Genomic DNA, 18,951 nt, shown 5'->3' with positions numbered 1-18,951 from the left:
AGAACTTGCAGGAGCAAAGCGATCCCTCAATGTATCCCTCGATGTAACTGAATATGAGAATGCCATGGAGTCACAGCAGAGCCAGAGCTGCATTCACACATGTCATAAAGGTGCAGGGTTACAATTCTAGACCGAAATGAAGAACCCAATATTGGTAAGCTTCGCCCCAAAAAGTGAACCTGAGGAAATTCCTGTGTTGAAGAAGGATGTATATATGGAAGTTAGGGGTGTTCGATTCCAGGTTTTTTGGAGTCGACTCCGACTCCCAACTCCCACTCCCACTCAACTCCATTTACTGTACATCAAAACAGGGTCATAAATAAGCCAAGATGGCAGTCCTTACACAATTAATTTATTTTTTTACCGACGCAAAGCCTTAAAATCCCCTCATTACAACAACACACGTTTAGCGAGACTGTCCAAATTAGTCCAATTTAGAGATGACTTGATGAGTAGCTTATCAATATTGCTAATTGCCGATACCTAATTTTACCGAGAGAAAAGTCACAAAAAACATCTGTGGTCGAATATTATGTCAGAATTAAATAAACGAGAAAGCAGGGATTCTTTAATGAATTCATCTCATTATAATGGTCGGGGGATGGCGCTAAACGCACATGATCATTGTCTTAAAAGTGCTTGGACACGAGAGTTAAAGATACTAAAATTAATACAATATATAAAAACTGCATACAATAATGTACACTTATTAATGTGTTTATTGATGTGAGTTTATTATTTTTATGTATGGTTAGTTTAATGAACACGGTTAACTATGGAAAATCAAATCTATATTTATTGCAATAATATAAGCTACCATCAATACTAAAGCTGACACGGAGGTATGTATAATTACAAACTAAAGTCTCTATGACTGTTATCTATTTCTAAAGTAAGCTACATAAATGTATGTGACAAAGTTTCTGCGACAGCTCTCTGACGCGATTCGTCAGTGTCCGAATTCCTCGCTTCATTTCGTTCACTCCTTGCTTAGTGCACTTAACCATAGACATTATGCACTTAACTGCCATGCATTATGTAGGCTATGGATTCGAGAATCAGTAAACAAGTGAAGGATTCCGTACACAGCAACAGAGTCGACACAGAGAGTCGATTCCTGTGCTGGAGTTGACCCCGACTCTGGGGCTATTCAGTCGAGGAATTGACTCATTTGGAGTCGACTCCCCATCACTAATGGAAGTATGTGCCCTGAGATCTATCGTAACAAACCAGTCCTGGAAACTGATTTGAATCACAATTAGCTTCAACGGTAACATCTTGAATTTTAATGTTTTTAAAGTGCCATTCAGCTGGCTCGGATCTAGAATTGGATGCAACCCCTATCTTTTTAAAGTACCAGCTGTAGAACACATTCTATGGACTCTGTGGTAGATTTTCCCCTACACACCTGACTTAAGTTAAACCAGGTGTCCCAGACACCTATGAATTTATACTCTACTAAGCATACTTCAATACCTGTTCAAGTCGACGTCTCGGCCTGTTTGGGCACTATGCTCTTTAGTGCTTCTCCACTAAACATTATCACTTGAGTATAGAAGTAAGATCTCTAGTGCCTAGTTTGCTGCACAGCCTAAAAACCAAACAGACTCCAGACTATGCCTTAGAATATGCTTTAATCATGACCGGAGGACCTCGTATCAATCACAGAGAGTCCCACCAGCAAGAAGAATACAACAGTTTATATAGGATAGGAGCATGGTAAAGCATTCTAGAATATGACTGGTTCTTCATATGTCAAACCCTCATGTTACTAGGTAAAGCAAGATCTGCCCAAATCATGTGTTTATTAGTCCGTTGGTTACTCAATATCATGGGGCTATTATATTTAGATATAATGATCTAAGGCGGATGAGAACCGAACTGAATTCTTTCTATAGTCTGACTATAGACACATTTGGCAGAAGTTTCCACACTACCAGATGGTCTACTAAGGGAACCAACCTCTCAAGACTGGTCTCTGGTGTATTTCAAGTAGTCAACTCTGAACCCTGAAGAGGATGACCGGCAGGGAACAATTGTCACAATCACACAGAGGCAATGTGAATTTCGTTGACAAATAATTTGTCATAATTTTCATCATCATTTTTTCACTGATGAAAATGAGACAATAACTAAATAAAAATCAGTTTTGAATGACAAAATCTATGATGAAAATCTATTGACATTTTCTTCAACAAATAAAAACAAGACAAAAATGTTAGGGAGGGACGATTTTGGGAAGAGATCCATTCAGAACTGATGTCCAGTCCTGCGTGGTATGCACACATTTGAATTGTAATGTGTGGGACACAAGTTGGCATACACTTGGTGTAGGTCCCATAAAACGTTTAAAAATGTAAACATCTGGGAGAAAGAGAAGATCAGACATATGGATAAATTTGAAAAGGTGTGATGATGTGAGAAGGAGCATGCAGAAAGCCATCTCTCAGACAGTGCACGAGTACTGAATTGAGCTCTCTTTTATGTATTTCCGCGCTTGAGCGGTATTCTCTTAAAAACAGTCGGCCAGGGTTGCCAGGTTTGGTAACAAAACCAGCCTAATTATTATTCAAAACCCACCCAATCACAGCCAAAACTAGCCCAACTGCATTCTGGTGGGTAGGAACTACTAATTATTTGGATCAGTATTCTAAAGTGAAGATCATGGTAACCCACTAGTAATTACTTAAGTGCTACTAAATACATCAGAAGGTATTACTGTACAAAACTGTACAAGAATGTACAAAAAACCTTGAAAGTTTACAATGATTTCAGTAGTTACTAGAGAGTTATCATGGTTCTCACTTTAGAATACTGATCCAAATAATTAGTAATTCCTTCTGAAGGATTTGGTAATACTTCAGTCATTACTAGTAGGTTACCATGACCTTTACTTTAGAATTAATTATACATTATGCATCATTCATGTTAATTATGAACTTGTATATAGTAGTTCTTAGTAGTTCCCTGGGAGGTATGAAAAAACAGTAGTTACTGATTAGTTAATAGTGAACTACCACCTACAACTGAGCACTATTACTTACTAATTCATTCATCGGAGTTTCTTGTTCATTAATAGTAGTTACTAGAGTGTTAATAATGCATTACTCATTTGTTCCTGTGTAGTTATTCATTAATGAAGGATCAGTATTCTAAAGTGTTACCAGTATTTGTTACACCTTTTGGGGTATACTTGTAAATAAACTGCATTTGGATCCTCACTCTCTGCTGGATGCTGTTTCCACCCCAAATCATTACAGTATAGGTTATTAAGTGTGGAGGTTTTTGGTCCAATAAGTAGAATCTCTGTTTTTTTCTAAATGTAATAGCAGGAAACTACTAGTCAACCCCTTTTTTATCAGCTATGCATTCCATTAATTTTGTGAATCAACAAGTTTCATCAGGGCATGAAGAAATACAGAGCTGAGTATCATCAGTGAAAACTAAAGCCATGCATCCTAATGATCTCCCAAGGGTCGCATGTAAAGAGTGAAAATCAACGGTCCTAGTACTGATCCCTGCGGTACTCCATACTGAACTTGTGATCGGTATGACATATCTTCGTTTACTGCTACAATTTTTTTAATACTTTATTTTTGCTTTTCATAACAGGGAATCATCAATAGCAATCACAACATGTTCATAAGTTTCAGAAACAAGACTTCACACAGCATTCAGTGACTGAATACATAAAAAAGATGTCTTGTATAAATACATGAATATGTAAACGTGAGGAAAATAAATAAAATGAATAAATAAAATTAACCTGATAAGAAAGCATACTAATAATATCTACATACATATAAGTATGATTTAAACCATGCAATTCCATTAATGCCGTTTTTAAATCTAATGAGAGCAGTCTCAGCATTATGGTAAGCTCTAAATCCTGACTGGAAATCCTCACAGATACTATTTCTTTATTTCTTTCTAAAAATGAACATAGTTGTGCGGATACTGCCTTTTCTAGTATTTTTACAGAAACGGTAGATTTGAGATCGGCCTGTAATTGACTAATTCTCTAGGATCAAGTTGTGTTTTTTTTTTTTTTTTAATGAGTGTTTTAATAATAGCCAGCTTAAACGTTTTTGGTACGTATCCTAGTGACAAAGGTGAATTAATAATATTAAGAAGAGGATCTATGACCTGTGGAAACATCTTTTTCTGTAGCTTAGTCAGTATAGGGACTAACATACATGTTGTTGATTTAGAAGATTTAACGAGTTTAGACGATTCTTTCTCTCCTGTAGCAACAAAAGAATGGAATTTTTACAATGCACTAACTGATGCAATATTGTAGTAGACAGTTTCATGGTTATAATTTTCTCACTAATATTATCAATCTTGCAAGTAAAGAAGTTCATAGTAAAGGAATAAAGGAGAAGAGCCCGCAGGACCTGCTACTCGCATTCTTAGCCTAATGCAGAAGGTGGGCCCCTGACCAAAAGCAACCCTGACGAGAGGGGAGGCAAACATGAGCTCAGCGACTAGCAAGGGAGGCTGAAAATGAAGCAGCCAACACCTACTGCTGAAATAGTCAGAACAGGTTGACAATGTCTGCCTAGGTCAGGACAGAACCGACCCTCTGAACATGGCCTCACTGAGGCTCAGTGGAGGCTAAAACCCATAAAGTTAAAAAAACAAAACCTGGGCGCCTACCAGAAAAAAACATTTTAAAGAAAAAGCTGGCACTCAGCAGGGTAGCAGTTTGAACCTAACGACTCTCATAAGAGAGGAGGCTGGCAAAAATAAAAACCCCCAAGGTGGCCAAAAAAAGGCCAAAACAACAAGGAGAAACAGCCTGGAGCTCAGGGAGCGGAGGCCCTCCAAATATAATAACAGAGAGGGCCAACACACTCAGGAATGTCAAGGCGGCCTAAGAAAAAGGCAGACGCTAGGACAAACACAAAGCTCGACTGAGCAAATAACACAAAAAACACTACCCAAATAGGTCATGTTAAGACCTGGAGCTCAAGGGAGCAGAGGTTCAGACAGAACCGCATTAATGCAACCTAAGGGAAGGGACCTGAAACGGAGGCCAGACGTCCTACACTAAAAAGGAATAAACTGAAACTCAACATAGTTAGGAGGTTTCAGAAGTAAAGGGCAGCTAGATGATAAAATAGCTTGCCATACTATCAAACCATTCTAAAGAAAAACACCTGCTAAGAGCTTCTAACAAACTCTCAATAGAGAGGAAGCAATAGCAAGGGTGTGAAAACAGCCTTCCACAGAGCTCCAGGGCCCTAGCCCCCCAAAAAAACATTTTTAATGTAACAAAATAAAAGCCCCACCAGCCTAAAGCAGACGTTTGTTAGGTTTTGTCTGATCAGTGTGTTACCCCTGTTGGCATCTGTTGGAGTTGGTTGGAGTTTGTTTTCACCTGACTGAACATGTGCAATCAGTGTTTGTTGGGGTCTGTTGGGGCCAACAAATTTTTTCATAAAATTTCTAAATCCAACTGCCAACTTGGTTGATTGTGTTTGTTGGCGTTTGACTGTGCAATGTGAATTGGCCTTAAAACCACCTCAGTGGTATTCAGAGATCATTTAAAATAAAAATGGAATTGCGATTTTTTAAATGGTATATTTTTAAATGTAATATTTCCTCATGATATGAACATTACGTATACAGTTTTAACAATCCTAAAACATATTAGAAATTATAATCTGAAATCACTTTGACAATTTTTATGATTCAAGTAATGGATAAAAATATAGTATCTTACATGGAAAAACAAGCAATCAAACAAAATTATAATATCAAAATTATAATAGTAGATTTGTTGATTTCTTGCATTACTGAAAATACAATGGAGTGAAAGAAATTTTCAGATTTCTATAACTGTAATAATCAACTGAATGTTTCAACTACACAATAACCAGGCTTATATATGTATCATTTGCTTCAGTCTTGTTTGTTCCACACATATCCATACTTTCTAATGGATGAAATTGAATTGTTTTCACAATAAACAGATTTATGCAGATTCTAAGCAACAGAAGGAACTGTTTTCCTGGAGGTTTTAAAAGTAACAGTGCATCTACAAAACGCTCTCTTCATTGCATCTTGCAGTTCTTTATTCCTCAAGCTGTAAATGATGGGGTTCAGCAGGGGTGTGAGCACAGAGTACAGCACAGCAATGACTATGCGAACATCTGGGTCAAATCTAGCAACTCGATATGAGATATACACAAAGGTGGCTGAAACATATGAGATACACACCACTATCAGGTGGGACACACAAGTGGCCGCAACTTTGAGCTGCTGTGCCTTGCTCATTTTTCTCATAGCTTTGCCAATACAGACATATGAAATTAAGATGAAAAGGAATGTACTGAGAAGTGCAATGAGGGCATTTGTTAGGGACACAATACCATTCCTGGTGGTGTCAACACAGGCAAGACTCACTACTGAAGAGTGATCACAGAACATGTGCCTAACGATATTAGGCCCACAGTAAGGCAGCTGAGTCGCCCAAATAGCTACAGGCATCACTAGAACAGCCCCAAAACCCCAAGAAGCAAATATCAATAGAATACAGAGCCGCCTAGTCATGATAGTCGTGTACCGAAGGGGGTTACAAATTGCTACGTACCGATCAAACGCCATCACGGTTAGCAAAGCACGCCCTGTCACTCCAGTTGAGAGAAAAAAGTACATCTGTACAAAGCATCCTGTTTTGGAAATGGTCTTGACATCAGTCAGCAACACTGACAGCATTTTGGGAATGGTCACTGATGTGTACACAATATCAGAAAAGGATAAATTATGAAGGAAAAAATACATAGGAGTGTTGAGCTTGGGGTCAGTTCTAACAAGATAAATGATCATGCTGTTTCCACTCAGAATAGAAACATAGACAGTGAAGAAAATGGGAAGCACATATCTGTCCTTCAGTCCATCGAGGATGAAATATTCCACAGGCCCACTGGTGTTCATTGTGGTGATTTGCAGATCCTGACCTGGTCAAGGAAATATATGTGGGAAATAACAGTAAAACAAAACAAAAACAAATAAAAAGCAATTTTTTCCGCAATGTGCAATGTGTGCTGTATATTGGGGGATACCTTATTATCTACAGTACATTTTTTATGCTATCTTGGAAATTATGTAGTCTTTAAAGTATATGCACCCACAATAAAAATTAAAGAGAGGCCTTATACAGTACACCGTTTACTATATTAATAAATCATAGTATATAATAAATAATATTATATTATATGTATTAATAAATAACACTATGCTTTAGACGTCATTTAAACATGCCATTAAAGTTCATATTTTTTACTGCATAAAAAAGTAATTTAGATATTTAAAATATCTGACAATTTCTGGATATGTAGAGAAATTGAACTAACCTTACGATAAAATATGAAGTGAAATGTAATCAGTGCTATATTTAACCATCATTCATAACAATTAAATTCTGTAGTTTAGTTAAGTCTCTAACAGTTGAGAGTCAGTAAAGGTCAGTGTTGTCACTCTGGCATCTTCCTATGTGACGAACATTAAACACAGAAGGAGCTTTAAATGCGGACATTTTCAAGAATGAAAAAAACACATTGTTTTTTTTTTATTATTATTAACCACTTTCCCTTTAATGATGTTGTGCATTTTATATCCTTGGCAACAACTCTCATGGTGCATCATTAAGAGTAGCAAATGACAGTTTAGTTTTGTTGGATTCATGACTATATATTCAGATTATATTATTATTATCTTCATTATTATAAGCTGAAAATGTTTGAAATGTTGTAAAGATATATTTAAATAATATAAAGGAAACCTGTAAACAAAATGAAAAAGCTATACAGTCAATTCTATTTTCCCAGTATTTTTGAATGAGAAAAGATTATTTTGGATGATACATTTTATGTTAATATTTAATTTAAGGCCTAATTTATATTTAGATCTTTTATTTTTTTAGATGTAAAGGATAATGGCCAGTGGGATATATTATATTATATTATATTATATTATATTATATTATATTATATTATATTATATTATATTATATTATATTATATTATATATAGAGAGATATTATTCATATTCATTCAATTCACTAAATAAACGTATGCAGGCTTAGGAAAAATTTAAATATAAATCTGTCCACTGCCATTTAAGTAAATTTAGCTGATTTGGCAGCACTGCTACCACAACATTTGGAAAATGGCGAGTAGAATGTTTTAAAGAAAAAGGAGGGGAATCCATGAACTAAAATGTGCTTTTAACATATTATCTTATCACTGTATTTAAAAAATATATTTAGTTACCACAGTGTTAACTAATTTTTTTTTTTTTTTTTAAATACAAAGATGTTAAAAGCTCATTTTAGTTTATATTCATGGTATCTCAAAATAGCACAGTTGAGTACACTTTTTTTTTTAAATTTTTATTCTTAAGATATTAAGTACAAAATTAGAGCACTTTAAGTACATTATGAAAGTGTACTTTTTTCACCTGGGTCAAGCTGCTGAACCTGAAAGAAAATGCTGTGGAACAATAGATGTGAGCAGTGATCTATACTTCACCCTGGGTTTGGCCTTTTGAGTGGCATATTGTAAATACACCTGTCATTTTGACTGCCTGTTTGAGAAGGATCCTCTATCTGACCTTCCTCCAAACTATCCTGCCATGACACGCATGAGCACTCTTGATTACTCAAATCAAAGCTCCTCCTGAGTCAGCAAGAACTGTGGCACTGCAATCAAGTCAAAACTGCAAAGCCAGAATCCTACTTCCTCTGCAAAGCACCAGAAAGTGCAGTCTTAATGATGAGGAAACTTAAGGTGAACCTATAGTCTATGGCCGGGCTATAGTCAGACAGGGCTTAGCCTAAGCCAGGGTTAGGCCTTAGTTCAATTAGTACACTAGAAAATAACATCACTTGTGTGCTTCTTGTGACAAAACAATGGCACTGACATATTTTAAGATATGTCAGTACAACTTGCTTTCAGTTAAAACAGCTAAAACAAGCATTTTAGTCTAGGACTAGCTTAAGCCTGGTCTGTGAAACTGGGGGTATATCATTTCAATTATAATTAAAGCTAGAAAGCACAGCTAGCATACCTACATAAATATTAGTTTCATATTCTTCAGGAGAAAGCATCTTTTAATTCCTGGAATGTCATATGATATACACTACTGTTATTGTCACAGCCACCAGCACTTGCGCTCCATTTCCCAGCATCCCTCTGGTTCCTCACTCACTGCACTCCTGCACTCACTCACCAATCACCTGCACCTGCAAGTCATCAACACTCATCAGCACTCCCTATTTAAGCAGTCGCCTTCCTCACCACAGTTGTCTGGTCTTGTTTATGGATAGCACAATGTTATATGTACCTTGGGCTACTGACCTGAGCCATCCAGATATCCCTCCATCGTCTGTTCTCCCTCCTTTGCTGATCTATTCCTGCAAAGAGACATTCTCCCATTACTAATTCAGCTTAATGACTGTTTACTGTGCTTGTGTCCATTCTCACCTGCATCATCCATCTGCCAGTTTCTGTTTTCAATAAACTACCTGTTTAACACTTACCTTCCTGGCTGGGAATTCGTGGCGGCGGCTGAATCCAGCCGCAATCTGTTTACATTCATAGATAAGTTCTGTGATCTGTCAGATTCTTATTGGCCGAAGCACAGGTTGATCACAGGCATGCATGCAGGAAGTATAGCAGGACAACGCAGCATCTCATTCCCTTTTCAGGGAACCATGGTTACATTGAAAACCTGAGACGTTCCATTTCAAGGTCAGCTATGGGAACATTAATATCCACTTTGCCATACTGACAAGTCACTGTCTCGTGTGAGTCCTGCTGAGCACAACCGAAGACATGAGCACCGGGGACCCTGGTGCAAAGTCCAAGTCTAGGTTATAAAACATCACAAATGTCAGTCTGTCACATTACAAACTTCTTGTAGGGATACCCTTGCCAACAAGGTTTTGGAAGCTGCCATAATTCTAGTTGAATGAGCTCTGTCAGCCATAGGTGAAGGCTCTACACATGCTTCATATGCAAGAAAGACAACCTCGACTATCTACTTGCTCATCCTTTGCTTGGTGACCCGAAACACACAGACAATTGATCAGATGTTCACCACAGGGCAACTCTGTGGACATAAGCATCCAAAGCACAGAAAGGGCAAAGCAAATTTAACTTCTTGTAAAATGTCCAAAAGGGAGGAGGGCTAAAGGCCTGCAGGTCTATCGATCACACCACTTTAGTCTAGACCTTAGACACATAACCCAGCCTAGTGTGTAGAAACACTTTCACCACACCAGGTGCAAACTCTAAACATGAAGGGGCAACTGACAGGGCCTGAAGGTCTCCTACTCTCTTTAGAGATGTAATAGATAGCAGATTTTTTTTTTTTTTTTTTTTTTTTTCAAAGTTCGAATTTTCCCTGCGATAGTTTTAATGGGCTCAAAAGGAGCCAATGTCAGGCCTTCCAGAACAATGGCCAGATCCCAAGTTGGAAACCTTGTGTGGCTTGCAAGCCTCAGCCTCAAAGCACTATGTAGAAAATGTGACACCAATGGGTTTCTCCCCAATGACTCATCACACAAAGGTGTGTGGTAAACATTTATGGCTGCCACGTAAACCTTTAGAGTGAAGGGAGTTAGCCCTGGGGAGAACCAATGCTGAAGGAACTCCAACACTGAGCCAATTGAGCAGATAACTGGGTCCATCTGGTGCACTATGAAGTGAAAACTCTCCACTGTATTCACACACTTCATAAAGGTACAGGGTGACAATGCTAGACTGAAAGGAAGAACCCAATAATGGTAAGCTTCTCCCCCAAAAAGTGAACCTGAGGAAATTCCTGTGTTGAGGAAGGATGGATATATGGAAGTATGTGCCCTGAGATCTATCATGCAAACCAGTCCTTGAAACTGATTTGAATCACGATTAGCTTCAACGTTAACATCTTGAACTTGAATGTTTTTAAAGTGCTATTCAGCTGGCTCAGATCTAGAACTGGCCGCAACCCCTATCTTTTTTTAAAGTACCATCTGTAGAACCCGGAGGAGGAACACATTCTATGGCCTCCTTCCCAAAAAGACCTCAAACTTCTTGTTCCATTACCAGAGCCTAACACTGTGAGCAGGACCCCAATGATCTAAGGCGGATGAGAACCGAACTGAATTCTGTAGCCTCTTGCTATAGTCTGCAGGACCCTGAAGAGGATGACCGGCAGGGAACAATGGTTATCCAAGTGCGTTTCTAAGCAACAAAAACCGTGCTGGTGCCATTTTCCCTTCTTCAGTCACAGCAGGAGGACGGGCACACGCAACACTCAAGAAAAATAACTGGTAAGCATTTCAAACTACTTTATTCATATTTGTGGCATTTTTAACGTTTTCTGTTTTATTCTCGTACCTATTTAGCCGAAGATAACCAATTCAGTAATACTAATTTGTTTAACGTTTGCTAGCAAACTATTGAGGTGCTAGGCCGCTAGCCAACACGCTATCCAAGTTATCAAAGGCAAGTGAAATGCTGTGTTTTATACCCAACAGGTTGTCTGTGGTAAATTAAGAAATATTTTTTGTGCTTTCTCACAGTCGGACTCAGATAACGCGACTTTTATGTTTTGAGACGGTTGGCAGACCATCTTCCACATCCCTCGCACGCGGCGCCACAGAAACTACAGCAACAGGTAATGCAAACCCACCCATTCCCTATATTACAACCATTAAACTTATTGTTAATAGTTATTTATGACCCGCTTCGTAAGTTTCATAAAGTATATCCTTGTAATGCTAATTCAGTTTACTAAAGCAGCTGAAGCCCCGGTGAATAGAGGCTAGAGGATCGTTTATGATGGTTGTTTTGCAAACGTTTGTTAACATTTAAGACGGTTATTTGCTCTTCACGTTTTCTAATTTGAAACTTATAATAACAATTTATTGTCATGCTTTTGAAATTAATCTTTTCAGAGCAAAGACATCAAAGGGTGGTGTGATATCAACATGGCTACAATAATATGAGTAAGTAGAATTCACATTGAACAAATCGATGGGCTTTAGTATGCTAAAAAAAAAAAATGCAAATTGTCACGTTATGAACAGTTGTTAAATACATCTTTCTTCAATTTAAATTTTTGGATAAATTGCTATTTTTGCAAATGTAATGATGACCAGAAATTTCTTGCAGCACAAATGGCAAGTATACTGAAGCAATTTTGTGTTTTGTCTTTAAGGGCTGCATTTTTTGGCTTTGATGTCATTCGAACTACGATCTGGCGGGTCTTACTATCTGTAAAGAAGAGTCTGCCGATGTTTTTAAGACACAAGGTAGGTCAAATTATCATTATATTTACTTAGCAACATTTTAAGCTTTTTGCTGACGAGCATAAATGCATGGTGTGGGTACAATGACTGAATAGCTCAAGTTGCCTTAAATGCATAGTCCATTTAGAAACTAATTATTCTGTCATGAATTACTCACTTTCATGTTGTTCCAAACACACAATTTTATTCTTCAGATTTTTTTTTTTTTTTTTTTTTTTTTTCATAATTTTGATATTTTTTCATTATTTTTGTCTATCCATTGAAAATCTAGGCAGTCTTACTTTTCAGGCTTCAAAAAGTGCTACAATTTTTCACATATAAATATAACCACAGCAATAATGTAAATGGGGGCTCAAAGCTTGTTTGACACATAATAAACCAACCTCTGCTCAAGCTTAATATTTGTTAATCAAATACGTGTCTTGTTAGAAGACTTGGATTACACTGCTTTATTCTTATAGATTAACTGTGTTTTTATGTTCCTCTTGAAGCTGCACTATCCATTAAAAGGCAGGAACACACCAAGCCGACGGTCGGGGGTCGGCCAGTTTTTCTTCGTCGGCCGACTAAGTTTTCTCAGTGTGTTCTGCACCGTCGGCTGAAGTTGGTCCTCGTCTGCTTTTTTTTTTGTCCAATTTGAAATGTTGAATCGGCGTCGGAGCTCGTTGGTCCGTCGGGCCATCTGATCATTCTGATTGGCTGTTCAGCTACTGCCACTTGCTGTTTCAGAAAGGCATTTCATCTCACGCAGGCGCAGAACTGACGTGCTACTTGGCCGTCGGCTGTTTAGCGTCAATTTGTTGTGTTAGGGCAACTTTGGACACAGATGCTGCCGACGTGAGCCAACCCCTTGCTTTCGTCACCACTAGTTTGTCGGCATCGACTTGGTGTGTTCTGGCCTTAAAGGGTTAGTTCACCCAAAAATGAAAATTCTTTCATTAATTACTCACTCTAATGTCGTTCCACACTCGTAAGACCTTCGTTCATCTTCAGAACACAAATTAAGATGTTTTTGATTAAATCAGATGGCTCAGTGAGGCCTGCATCGCCAGCAAAATATTGTACACTTTTAATGCCCAGAAAGCTACTAAAAACATTTAAAACAGTTCATGTGACTACAGTGGTTCAACCTTACTGTTATAAAGTAACAAGAATACTTTGTGCACCAAAAAAACAAAATAAGGACTTTATTCAACAATATCTGGTGATGGCCGATTTCAAAACACTGCTTCATGAAGCTTCAAAGTTCTCGTCGCTTTATAATATTAAGGTTGAACCACTGTAGTCACATGAACTGTTTTAAATATGTCTTTAGTAGCTTTTTTGACATCTGAAAGTGTTCAATATCTTGCTGGCGATGCAGGCCTCACTGAGCCATCAGATTTTATGAAAAATACCTTAATTTATGTTCTGAAGATGAAAGAAGGTCTTACAGGTGTGGAACAACATAAGGGTGAGTAATTAATGACAAAATTGTCATTTTTGGGTGAACTAACCCTTTAAGCACCACTTTTCTTTGTAATAGAAGTGTAATAAATAACTTTAGGGTGATGCCAAGTTAAATTTGTATCAAATGAAAAATAAAAAACATTCAAACAACTCTGAAAGACATGTTGTGAAAATTAAAGTACTACAGGGTTTTAAATAAACACACCCTATTGAGTAGACAATACTCCAAAACCTTTACAATGTTATTTTCATTTATGAAAATTTAAATATGGTGTCTGCTCTGACAAGGGTTTTTTTTATGTGTGGTGACATACACTAACGCAGGTTTTTTTTTTCCTATGCTTTTAGAAAAAGGAGCTTGACCAGGTGCAGAAGGCAACACTCACCATCATTGCTGTTGATGAGGAAGAGGGAACTTTTTACCTTTTAACCCACTGGATATTTTGATTGTCTTTGAAGATGAGGTGATGTCTGCCAAGTCAGTGCACTGCCTTTGGATTACCTTTCTTACATAAAAATGATCTACTGTTTCTGGAGGTATTAGAACATAGTTATTTTATATTATTATTTTCATTTTACAAACTTTTACTAATTTTAAAATTGAAAATTTTAAACAAACATATTTCCTTGTTTGTGGGGTCTTATACTTGGAGGGGGAAAAAATCTAAGATTGTTTTAAAGTTATATTTTAGACTTGACAGCCCAATTATTTTGTTTTATGCTTGAACATTTTGTGAAGTAACTTGTTTTTCAATAAATACTTAAGAATACCCTCTTGTTCTGTCATAATTTTGTGCCAATGTTAAGTTTTGCTTAGTTTTACGTAACTTTATTACTTTGAGTTGGATTAACTTAAACCATTTGCCGCAATCTGTTTCCTAAAACCATTTAAGTAACGATATAGTTGTTAAGACTTAGTTAGATTTGTTACCTGAACTCAAAATGAATGAGTGGAATAAACTTAAAATCTTTAAGTTGACTTTACTCTTATGATTGACTAAACCAACTCTAAAATTTAAGTGAATTTAACTCAATGCATATGAGTTTAGAGTACTTATACATATTAGTTTTAAAACTTAAATAGTTTGAAGCAATTAGTTTCCTCAAATGGTTTGAGTTACTGCAACTGTTGTTGATTTAGAAGATTTAACAAGTTTAGACAATTCTTTATATCCTGTAGCAAGGAAAGAATGGAATTTTTCCTCAGGGACACTACAATGCACTAACTGATGCAATACTGTAGTAGATGGTTTCATTGTTATAATTTTATCTCTAATATTATCAATCTTGCAAGTACAGAAGTTCAAAGTAAAGGAATAAAGGAGAGGAGCCCGCAGGACCTGCTACTCGCATTCTTAGCCTAATGCAGAAGGCGGGCCCCTGACCAGAAGCAACCCTGACGAGAGGGGAGGCAAACATGAGCTGAGCGACTAGCAAGGGAGGCTGAAAATGAAGCAGCCAACACCTACTGCTGAAATAGTCAGAACAGGTTGACATCGTCTTCGGGACAGGGCCGACCCTCTGAACATGGCCTCACTGAGGCTCAGTGGAGGCTAAAACCCATAAAGTTAAAAAAACAAAACCTGGGTGCCTACCAGGAAAAAACATTTTAAAGAAAAACGCTGGCACTCAGCGGGGTAGCGGTTTGAACCTAACGACTCTCATAAGAGAGGAGGCTGGCAAAAATAAAAAAAAAACAATGTGGCCAAAAAAGGGCCAACACACGACGGAGAAACAACCCGGAGCTCAGGGAGCAGAGGCCCTCCAAATATAATAACAGAGAGGGCCAACACACTCAGGAATGTCAAGGCGGCCTAAGAAAAAGGCAGACGCTAGGACAAACACAAAGCTCGAATGAGAAAAAAAAAAAAAACACAAAAAAACACTACCCAAATAGGTCATGTTAAGAACTAGAGCTCAAGGGAGCAGAGGTTCAGACAGAAACGCATCACTGCAACCTAAGGGAAGGGACCTGAAACGGAGGCCAGACGGCCTACACTAAAAAGGAATAAACTGAAACTCAACATAGTTAGGAGGTTTCAGAAGTAAAGGGCAGCTAGATGATAAAATAGCTTGCCATACTATCAAACCGTTCTAAAGAAAAACACCCGCTAAGAGCTTCTAACAAACTCTCAATAGAGAGGAAGCAATAGGATGTGAAAACAGCCTTCCACAGAGCTCCAGAGCCCTAGCCCAAAAAACATTTTTAATGGAACAAAATAAAAGCCCCACCAGCCTAAAGCAGACGTTTGTTAGGTTTTGTCCGATCAGTGTGTTACCCCTGTTGGCATCTGTTGGAGTTGGTGGGGGGGGGGGTTTTCACCTGACTGAACATGTTCAATCATTGTTTGATGGGGTCTGTTGGGGCCGTGTGAACATGATAGTTATTTTTCATAAAATTCTAAATCCAACTGCCAACTTGGTTGATTGTGTTTGTTGGTGTTTGTCTGTGCAATGTGAATTGGCCTTCAGAGATTCAGAGATCATTTGAAATAAAAATGGAATTGCGATTTTTTTAAATGGTATATTTTTAAATGTAATATTTTCTCATGATATGAACATTACAAAACAGTTGTTTCCAAATGAAGCATACAGTTTTAACAATCCTAAAACATATTAGAAATTATAATCTGAAATCACTATGACAATTTTTATGATTCAAGTAATGGATAAAAATATAGAATTTTACATGGAAAAACAAGCAATCAAACAAAATTATAATGTCATTACAAATAGTAGATTTGTTGATTTCTTGCACTACTGAAAATACAATGGAGTGAAAGAAATTTTCAGATTTCTGTAACTGTAATTATAAATCCAATTTGCTTCAGTCTTGTTTGTTCCACACATATTCATACTTTTTAATGGATGAAATTTAATTGTTTTCACAATGAACAGATTTATGCAGATTCTAAGCAACAGAAGGAACTGTTTTCCTGGAGGTTTTAAAAGTAACAGTGCATCTACAAAACGCTCTCTTCATTGCATCTTGCAGTTCTTTATTCCTCAAGCTGTAAATGATGGGGTTCAGCAGGGGTGTGAGCACAGAGTACAGCACAGCAATGACTATGCGAACATCTGGGTCAAATCTAGCAACTCGATATGAGATATACACAAAGGTGGCTGAAACATATGAGATACACACCACTATCAGGTGGGACACACAAGTGGCCGCAACTTTGAGCTGCTGTGCCTTGCTCATTTTTCTCATAGCTTTGCCAATACAGACATATGAAATTAAGATGAAAAGGAATGTACTGAGAAGTGCAATGAGGGCATTTGTTAGGGACACAATACCATTCCTGGTGGTGTCAACACAGGCAAGACTCACTACTGAAGAGTGATCACAGAACATGTGCCTAACGATATTAGGCCCACAGTAAGGCAGCTGAGTCGCCCAAATAGCTGGAGGCAGCACTATAATGACCCCAAAACCCCAAGAAGCAAATATCAATAGAATACAGAGCCGCCTAGTCATGATAGTCGTGTACCGAAGGGGGTTACAAATTGCTACGTACCGATCAAACGCCATCACGGTTAGCAAAGCACGCCCTGTCACTCCAGTTGAGAGAAAAACGTACATCTGTACAAAGCATCCTGTTTTGGATATGGTCTTGACATCAGTCAGCAACACTGACAGCATTTTGGGAATGGTCACTGATGTGTACACAATATCAGAAAAGGATAAATTATGAAGGAAAAAATACATAGGAGTGTTGAGCTTGGGGTCAGTTCTAACAAGATAAATGATCATGCTGTTTCCACTCAGAATAGAAACATAGACAGTGAAGAAAATGGGAAGCACATATCTGTCCTTCAGTCCATCGAGGATGAAATATTCCACAGGCCCACTGGTGTTCATTGTGGTGATTTGCAGATCCTGACCTGGTCAAGGAAATATATGTGGGAAATAACAGTAAAACAAAACAAAACAAAACAAATAAAAAACAATTCTTTCCGCAATGTGCAATGTGTGCTGTATATTGGGGGATACCAGTACATACAGTTTTATGCCATCTTGGAAATTATGTAGTCTTTAAAGTATATGCACCCACATTAAAAATTAAAGAGAGGCCTTATACAGTACACTGTTTACTATATTAATAAATCATAGTATATAATAAATTATATTATATTATATGTTGCTATTAATAAATAACATTTAGACGTCATTTAAACATGCCATTAAAGTTCATATTTTTTACTGCATAAAAAAGTAATTTAGATATTTAAAATATCTGACAATTTCTGGATATGTAGAGAAATTGAACTAACCTTACAATAAAATATGAAGTGAAATGTAATCAGTGCTATATTTAACCATCATTCATAATTAAATTCTGTAGTTTAGTTAAGTCTCTAACAGTTGAGAGTCAGTAAAGGTCAGTGTTGTCACTCTGGCATCTTCCTATGTGACGAACATTAAACACAGAAGGAGCTTTAAATGCGGACATTTTCAAGAATGAAAAAAACACATTGTTTTTTTTTAATTATTATTAACCACTTTCCCTTTAATGATGTTGTGCATTTTATATCCTTGGCAACAACTCTCATGGTGCATCATTAAGAGTAGCAAATGACAGTTTAGTTTTGTTGGATTCATGACTATATATTCAGATTATATTATTATTATCTTCATTATTATAAGCTGAAAATGTTTGAAATGTTGTAAAGATATATTTAAATAATATAAAGGAAACCTGTAAACAAAATGAAAAAGCTATACAGTCAATTAAGGCCTAATTTATATTTAGATCTTTTATTTTTTTAGATGTAAAGGATAATGGCCAGTGGGATATTTACTATGTCTATGACGCTATCTAGTGTTGAAGAAGGAAAGTTAACTGGAACTGGAAACACATATATTATATATGTGTTACCTCAGTGTTAACTAAATTTTTTTTTTTTTTTTTAAATACAGAGTATGTTCCATATATGATATGTTCCATATATGAAGTATGATACCATATTCATGGTATCCAAAAATAGCACAGTGTACAAGTGTACTTTTTTCACCTGGGTCAAGCTGCTGAACCTGAAAGAAAATGCTGTGGAACAATAGATGTGAGCAGTGATCTATACTTCACCCTGGGTTTGGCCTTTTGAGTGGCATATTGTAAATCCTCTATCTGACCTTCCTCCAAACTATCCTGCCATGACACGCATGAGCACTCTTGATTACTCAAATCAAAGCTCCT

General features: G+C 37.1%; 2 protein-coding genes and 1 long non-coding RNA gene across 3 annotated transcripts; 1 reads left to right on the top strand and 2 right to left on the bottom strand.

The window, feature by feature from the left end:
• Positions 1-4,043: 4,043 nt before the first annotated feature.
• LOC125252835 (olfactory receptor 6N1-like) lies at positions 4,044-7,498 on the bottom strand. Its single transcript, XM_048166448.1, has 2 exons — positions 7,362-7,498; positions 4,044-6,965 (listed from the first exon to the last, which is right to left on the bottom strand). The coding sequence occupies exon 2, from the start codon at positions 6,940-6,942 to the stop codon at positions 5,992-5,994; it is 951 nt and encodes a 316-aa protein (XP_048022405.1). The 5' UTR covers positions 6,943-6,965; positions 7,362-7,498; the 3' UTR covers positions 4,044-5,991.
• Positions 7,499-11,592: 4,094 nt separating this feature from the next.
• On the top strand, positions 11,593-14,154 carry LOC125252178. Its single transcript, XR_007181171.1, has 4 exons — positions 11,593-11,670; positions 11,951-12,001; positions 12,214-12,307; positions 14,102-14,154. It is a non-coding gene; the product is annotated as an uncharacterized LOC125252178 (long non-coding RNA).
• A 2,151-nt stretch (positions 14,155-16,305) lies between these two features.
• or6at1 (odorant receptor, family 6, subfamily AT, member 1) lies at positions 16,306-18,155 on the bottom strand. Its single transcript, XM_048166592.1, has 2 exons — positions 18,029-18,155; positions 16,306-17,638 (listed from the first exon to the last, which is right to left on the bottom strand). Exon 2 carries the CDS (start codon positions 17,613-17,615, stop codon positions 16,665-16,667), a length of 951 nt encoding a protein of 316 aa, XP_048022549.1. The 5' UTR covers positions 17,616-17,638; positions 18,029-18,155; the 3' UTR covers positions 16,306-16,664.
• Between the last annotated feature and the right edge of the window lie 796 nt (positions 18,156-18,951).

This window comes from Megalobrama amblycephala, linkage group LG18, assembly GCF_018812025.1.
Source record: "Megalobrama amblycephala isolate DHTTF-2021 linkage group LG18, ASM1881202v1, whole genome shotgun sequence".
NCBI classification, from domain to species: Eukaryota; Metazoa; Chordata; class Actinopteri; order Cypriniformes; family Xenocyprididae; genus Megalobrama; species Megalobrama amblycephala.
Note: the sequence above shows the minus strand (reverse complement) of the source record. Positions and strands in the feature narration are given on the sequence as shown.